General features: G+C 32.4%; 1 protein-coding gene across 2 annotated transcripts in view; it reads right to left on the minus strand.

The window, feature by feature from the left end:
• Positions 1-7,595, minus strand: part of LOC108748362 (exportin-7) — a 9,347-nt gene that overhangs the window by 657 nt on the left and 1,095 nt on the right. Inside the window, exons 1-12 of one of the 2 annotated variants that reach the window (XM_018486475.1) lie at positions 5,754-6,024; positions 5,488-5,654; positions 5,167-5,391; positions 4,214-5,084; positions 3,764-4,049; positions 3,550-3,694; positions 3,283-3,430; positions 3,055-3,214; positions 2,545-2,947; positions 2,230-2,368; positions 725-802; positions 33-220 (exon numbers count right to left, since the gene is read on the minus strand). In XM_018486475.1, coding sequence (XP_018341977.1) covers positions 33-220; positions 725-802; positions 2,230-2,368; positions 2,545-2,947; positions 3,055-3,214; positions 3,283-3,430; positions 3,550-3,694; positions 3,764-4,049; positions 4,214-5,084; positions 5,167-5,391; positions 5,488-5,654; positions 5,754-6,024 — 3,081 coding nt within the window. Of the gene's footprint in view, positions 1-32; positions 221-724; positions 803-2,229; positions 2,369-2,544; positions 2,948-3,054; positions 3,215-3,282; positions 3,431-3,549; positions 3,695-3,763; positions 4,050-4,213; positions 5,085-5,166; positions 5,392-5,487; positions 5,655-5,753; positions 6,078-7,595 lie in introns of those variants that run through there. The other variant, XM_018486476.1, reaches the window with a different exon arrangement.

A 7,595-nucleotide genomic window follows, 5' to 3' on the forward strand; every position in this document is an offset into this window, starting at 1 on the left:
ACATTGTAAAGAAACCATCGATATAAACTTACGTCTTCATTTAATAATATGAGACCTAATAAAGGACGAGACATGCTCCATTGGTTTCTACAATCTTCAAACATTATCACATTTAAAACAGTACTTAAAATTTGTTGAAGTATTTCAGGATGCTGTTTTAAAACTTGTAAAAATAATTCTCCTCCTCCAGGAACAACTGCATTTTTCCTTCCTGGATATCCTGAAAACATATATATATAATATTAGTACTATATATGTTTTATAATTTCTTGTATCAATCCTTAACAGTCAAGAATGGTTTCAAAAATCCAGAAGGCATTATTTTTGCGATACTTTTTTTTTTTTTCAAATGTTTTATGATGTTAAATTTTTAGATACCGCGCGCGATCATATAAGTTTTTCTCTAAAGTGGAAACTGGAAAATGAAAATTTATAGGTATATAAACATGTAAACATATAGAAAAATTTCCATTTTTACATTTCCATCCTAGGAAAAAAAGTTACATGATTGACCTCCTGATTGGACAAACTTTGCTAAGCATAAATTTTACCATCATTTTCTAATATTGAAAGTTGTGATTTGTTTCAAATTTTGTCTGAAGAATAATAGAGACATCTGAAGTCCAAACTCTCCGATTAGATAATGCTTTTGCCTGATTAAGAATTAATACAATTTCGTAGAAGACACGCTATATTTTTATTAATAATTGTTAAATTAATGTACCTTTTTGATAAAGTTGTTTAAACAAATACGTCACAATATGATCAAGAGTTGCACAGCAACCGGTACAAACCATAGTATCTGAAATCAGAAGATTTTATTTTTACTTCAGTTTTTATTGTCAAAAAGAAATGAATATATGTATATCCTTAAAATCCCAGCATAATAAAAAATACGTGCAACCAAAATACCAGCATTGCGATCTTATTAATAAAACTTACCTGCTTCTCTGTATAATTTAATACTTTGTAATTTAATAAACACATATAATGTTAATAAAAATTATTACAGAAATCTAAGTAAAGGAAATTTTAAAGATATTCTACATAAATACATAATTATAATATAAATATATTATTCTATACAAAATCACAATTATCGTTATCAACTTAAAAATGTTGCTAACCGCAACTGTATAAAATCTAAAAAATTTGATTTTTATTATTTCATATATCTATTTATAATTATTACAAAAATTTTAATATATTACACACACACACACGCACGCACGCACGCACGCACGCACGCACGCACGCATATAGGATGTCCCCTGTAATATATATATATTCAATTGAAATTATTTATACTGCGTATGACTATTAAAAATATTCAAGCATATCAATATTAATACATGCAACTCTGCAATTAGTACGTTAGTTATTATATAAAACATACATAATCTAACTCAATGTTAATGTATTTAGTAATATATCAGCTGTGCGGCTGATTATTTGTGTCAGACCCATTATTCAATTTCGTTTCAATAGAAACAGAAAATTGCGTAACACTCATAGAACATATTATAGAGAATACAAGCTATGTGGTTCTTGCGTATTGCATTTTATCATATTTAGGGTCCAGACTCCACGCACTCCAATCCTCTTATAGCCAATGTTATTCATAAAGTGTTCTCAGTGATTTTCTTCATTGTGCATAATAAAGTACTTGAAATATGCGTCTGTTCCTTGCATTTTGAACTGTCGCAATGACTAATTCTATAGGCAAATTTGCATTCCAAGCGATAATGCAAAAAAGCAAATATTATAAAACCAATATAAAATTCTAATGTATAAAAAAGATTAATGTTATAATCTTAAGTGATTATGCTCGTAACAGTGAAATAGATGTTTATATGAAATATGTTCAAAGGATAATTCAAAGGAAAATTTATAATAACTTTTTAGTCCTGTATATACTTATAACATATTCTATTGAATAAATTCTTTTTGAATTTACTCTTTTAATATAACTTTATAAATAAATTATTAATGTACGTTTAATTCTGCTTACGATACATATTAAATATCTTTAATCCTCTTTCTATTTTTTGTAAACTATAAAAAAATTTTTCTAGAAACATTAACCAAGAAAAACATCTTTTTTTAACTCATAGATATTCGTCTAAGTATTAAAATAATTTTAATTTAAAGATATGGCATTGAGGATATAGAGAGTAGTAGCAAGATAGAATCAGCCGCACAGACCTGTATAGAAGTCTTTTTGCGCACCTAGTGCTGTAAGGCCTTCGCTGATACTGGAAAGGATGTACAGAAAAACCCTAGGTTCCAAAGTAGATAAAAAGACCATGTGATCTTGCGCCAGACATTCGAGTAACAAATAATATGTTGCCGATAGTTTTGGATAATGCTGTGAAAACCAATGTAAAATATATTAACAAAATAAAAGTAACAATATAAGATAAATATTTTTACTATTATATAGTAATTGATCAATACTACTGATACAATTTGATTTATCAAAAAGCAAATTATTTGAATAATAAATGAAATAAATAAAATATTGTGACTAATGTATATACTTACCAAGAGATCACTTTGTGGAATACTAAGAAGTAATTTAACAAATGTATTAAGGGCATTGTCTAACGCCTCATCACCATATAGCCTAAACACTCCAAAATTTACGTAACTTCCGCACAAGGCTGCCTTTAACATACTGAAGCATATACTTATTCCTTTGAGTTTTAAAGGATAAATCTGATCCTTAGGTACTTCAACGTTTAATATGTGATTGCCGTAGCTACATATTATTTTGCTAGCCTCGCGGAACAACAGTATCCCATTTGGAGACGATGCATCAAACTGTAATCGTTGACTTCTATTTTGTACTAACTCAGCAAATAACTTCAGGACGGGCGTTGTCACTTGCGGTTCGTGATGCCACAACTCCACAGCATGTAATAAAATCGGTGTATAATTCGGATATCTAAATTCAGAGAAAATATCGATAGTAAAGAAAAATAATTGTTTTTTGATATTCACAAATGATTAATAGTAAATATTTGTATACTTTTGTATCTTATATATACGTACATCCAATCAAAAAGCATCATATAGGATGTCTTGGTATTGAATGCATAAGCTAAGCCTCTAAGATCTCGCGCTAAACCAATCAACGCTTTCTTTGCTTCCTCTGCTGCAAAAAGAGGTGTATCTGCAGCACCCATTAGTTGACCGAGACTCTCTAATGCACCTAAAATTATATATAAAAACTTAAGTGTCACATATATTAAAAAAAATTAATTAATTAAATTTTCTTACCTGTAAGAGGTAACATAAAGGTATGAAACCTTTCCTCGTCCTCACCTAAGTCTACCATCAATAACCTACCAAGAGATGTGTAAAACATTGATCTACAACGCATTTCTGTCACAGCAACATTGTTTCCCAAAAATGGAAAGTGTTCTCGCTACATCAATAAAAAAAAATCTAATTATTTTTTAATTTAATTATTATGTAAGAAAGGTTGAAGTTATACTCATTATTTATACAAAATCTTAAGCGGTAATAGATATCAGTATATAGTACCGTATGATTGTTGAGCATAAATTGTACTTCTTCTAATTTGACGAGCTTACGAACACAACTATAACCCACTGATAAATCATTTAAAAGTTGTAGTGTCTTGGAAATAATTTGTTCACTCCTACCCCAGTACTTCAAATTCGTTATTCTGTAAATTATAATTCAGCATTAATTCATAGCATAGGAAATTTCGTAAGTGTCATACAAATCCACTTACATCTTTCGAATAAAAATGCTGAGTACCATCGCCTCATCATTAAGCCCCAACACATCAGACAACCTCCTGTACACTTTAGAATTTTTTTGAACTTGATCACCAACATAGATTTTTCGAAATTGCTCAAAAAAACTCAACATCGCTAATTCCAGTTTCTCACAGCCCCCTTGCGCGAGTCTTGAATCAGTTAGATTCATCAATTGAAGCACTCTGCAAACGAGTTCTCCATCCATAGCATCAAATTCCTCATTACTGTTAAATGCCACTCTTCCGCCGATAACACCACCTATAAAAGATAATGAGAAAAGAATTGAGTAGTATTGTTAATATATATTTTAATATTCTAATTATAAAAAATTAATACAATACTAATTAATACAATATTGTTAGTTTATGCCTTAATATATTTTAATATTTTAAAAGAAAAATGCATTAATATATTCCATTTACCTATGATATATACAAGCCATGTGAGTTGTCCTTCTTGAATTGCAATGTCAATCTGTTGCGTTGGTGATACCGTTTGCGTCATTAGCTCTTGGTATGTTCTTGCAGCTTGATCAAATAGTTGGACTAGTAAGGTGCAGGTTTTTTGATACTCGCATCTACCAATGACTGATATTTGTTCTAACTGGTGATGAACCACTCCTAGATCATCCAATGGATCCTCCAAGCGTTCTCTGACCACTACTGCTACCGACTCAAGTCTCGACGTAATGTACGCGTTTGTAACTTCCGGTGTGTACGTATTCAATAAATGTGGATCACCAGCTTTTACATACGGCATTGAAGATACCATTCTCTGCCACAGAGTTAAAAGATAATGCAGACTGTTTGGCGCAAATTGCCACATTTGTAAGCTTTGCACTGTAAACTTTGCGATCAGTTGTATTGCTTCGGGATAATCCTCTACCAAAACCAACTCGCCAAGTTGGAAATTGCTTTTCAGTCGAGATAATAATCTACAAAACTCGTGATAGTTTCCTGGATCACTAAGACCCTGAGGATTCTGTAGTATATGCTTAATACCATTGACTAAGTGTGTCAGAAATTTTGCCCTTTCAGTATTGGAAAATAAACTTCGTCTGACTGATGCTATTTGAACCAGGCATGAGAGTGCCAAACACGATAACGTATTAGGTAGACTGTGATATAGATCAAAAAACAATTTCAACGAAGTAAAATCCAGAAACGCAGGTCTCCAGCTTGTCGGGATTTGTACTGTATTAAGATCATCCGAACTTTCATCAGTTGATGTACCAATAAAGTCAAATGTCAAACAATTTTGTGCAAGCTTTAACAATTGTCTTATCAAACCATGCTGCAAAAAATAGATATACAGACGATGCATTAATTTATACAACGCAAACAATCATTAATTGTATGTAATTACAATACCATACCTGCGCCTCATCGTTGAAATTTAAATTTTTACAATTCTCGCGAGCAGTGCTTAATAAGGTACATGATAATCTAAATATTTCAAATAGTTGTGTGTCTCTAAAGCTACTCGCTATTCTTCTATGCTTTGTCAGAGATCTGTTCGCATCGGCTTCCGATATTTGATTCATTTCACATGTCAATTGAGAAAGCAACTGTACTCCTATCATACAATGCTCTACTGACCCCTTTAATCATTGTAATAAAACATTATAAATAAAAAAATAATGTATGCACATAGAGAAATGCAACGTGTAAGGAACATTGAATAAAGTATGTCAAACCTGAAGAAACTTGGCTACATCGCTGACTACATTCCTGAAAACAAATTCCTCTTTATCGGAATCAAACCATCCAAGCTTTGATATCCTCGCAAATAGTGTAACCAAAGCCTGTATCACAAAATTCGGTAACTTTGGTTGTGTTGCTAAGTAGTTGAGTACGTAATTTCCTGCAAACATATTAAACAAATTGAAACACTCAATCTTTAAATCTCAAGAGACACATCTCTTTTATCTCACCTAGCAAAACAGAATGGACTGTCACTTACGTATATCAAGCCTCTGTTGTAAGCTGAGTGTTGTCGTAAGTTGTCCCTGTGCCGAACGTGATACCAGCTTCGTCAAGGTGGTAGCAGCCAATAATTGAGCATACGCAGAGTCTCCGCGGTCCAGGAGAAGCTGGCACTTCGTAAGAGTATCTGGTGCATTTTGGAAAGCGACCAGGGCTTTTTCTGCCTCTGCGCGATGCGCTGAATCCTGCGACTCGTACAATTGCTTGCATAGCAACTCCAGCTGCCGTACTTCCTGTATGTGATCCATTCTTAGTCACACTGTTTAAAGCCGTCTCTTAAGACTTCCATTTAGGTACAAGTCTAAAAAAGTTTCAGTAACAATATATCCACTTTTTACGGTGCCACGTAAATCTTTATTGACGACTTGTCGTTACTGTCCAAGACATTTACAATACAGATTTTATAATACAGTTGCATTATGCCGGCAGAATCACAGTTTGAAACTTAGATGGAGATAAAAGAGAAACTTGAAGACAGTTTCGTTTCTTTTGTATACAGGGTGGCGCATAAAATATTGGATTATTTAACTCGAATTCGTCACTTGCAGTGATATTTACTACATTAATGTATGTATACTGAAAGCTATTATAAATACATGAAATTAGCAAAATGTAGAAGCATGTAAATATTTTAAACGATTAAATACCCTATAACATTGTCACGTTGTTTAACAAAATCTACATACATTATTTTATTGTCAAAGTTGATTATATTACACTATTATATTAAAATACTTTATATTAAATAGTTTTTAATATGCGATCCAGTGTAATACAAGTGACAGAATTTATCGCATAAAAGATATCTCATAAAATTTCAAGATTATATCATTATCGAAGTATTGATGACACTTTTTTAAGCTGCATTCTACACATCTGCACGTTGGTATTAAATATTTAAAAAAAATTCCAATTATGTACATATTCTGTACTATCTAAATTCTTTTAAGTAGAATCTCACACTAAAGAGTAAAAATTGAGTCTTAAAAAAAAGAATAACTTTAAGAGATTTTACTCTTCAGAACGAGGTTCATTCTAAAAGTTTTAGAGAGTATTACATCAGTGATAAACATAAAAGTGACAAACGTCATGATATTTCGTATGCTCCACCCTGCGATAAACAATGAATTCTACCCAATTCATTAAAATTAGCATAATGTTTTATTTAAACACTTTACAAACACATTTTTCAAGTTGCATAAAGTAAACAGGGAACATATTTTTTTTGGAATCAACTAATTAAAACAAAAATTGTCTGAGATAATCAGTTATATATAGAAGTATTAAACAAATGTACCGGAAAGACGAAGGAACGATGAGATAAACAGCTCAAGGAGAATCACACGTGTTTAAATAGCGCAACTTATAAATTATAAGATATTTACATGTTTTTACATACATACATACGTACATACCCATATACACGCACATATACACATATGCGATAACGGAATAAAAAAAAAATAGAGATTGAGATCTCTGTCCCGCGGAAGAACGCTCGTCGCGTCTATTTTGCCAATAGAATTGCGCACGAAATATTATCGTCGGTATTACAACAGTGCTATTAGAAAAGTGCCAGCTGACGCGCGGGGCTCTACGCGGGATTTCACGGGCCGCGACAGGTTATACGCAAGCGACAGGTTGTAAATAAACGCGCACTATGACGGTAATGGAGAAATTCGATCGATTTAGGAGCCAAATGTGGCCAGTATCGTTCTCGCTGGATAAACGCTCCCGGCTTCGCGGCTACCGTTACGCGGGTGTATCCCCTGGCGCGGTGGCGGCGGCGTACAAACAACGTACACGAAGATAAACAACG

Source organism: Trachymyrmex septentrionalis, unplaced genomic scaffold, assembly GCF_001594115.1.
Source record: "Trachymyrmex septentrionalis isolate Tsep2-gDNA-1 unplaced genomic scaffold, Tsep1.0 scaffold22, whole genome shotgun sequence".
NCBI classification, from domain to species: domain Eukaryota; kingdom Metazoa; phylum Arthropoda; class Insecta; order Hymenoptera; family Formicidae; genus Trachymyrmex; species Trachymyrmex septentrionalis.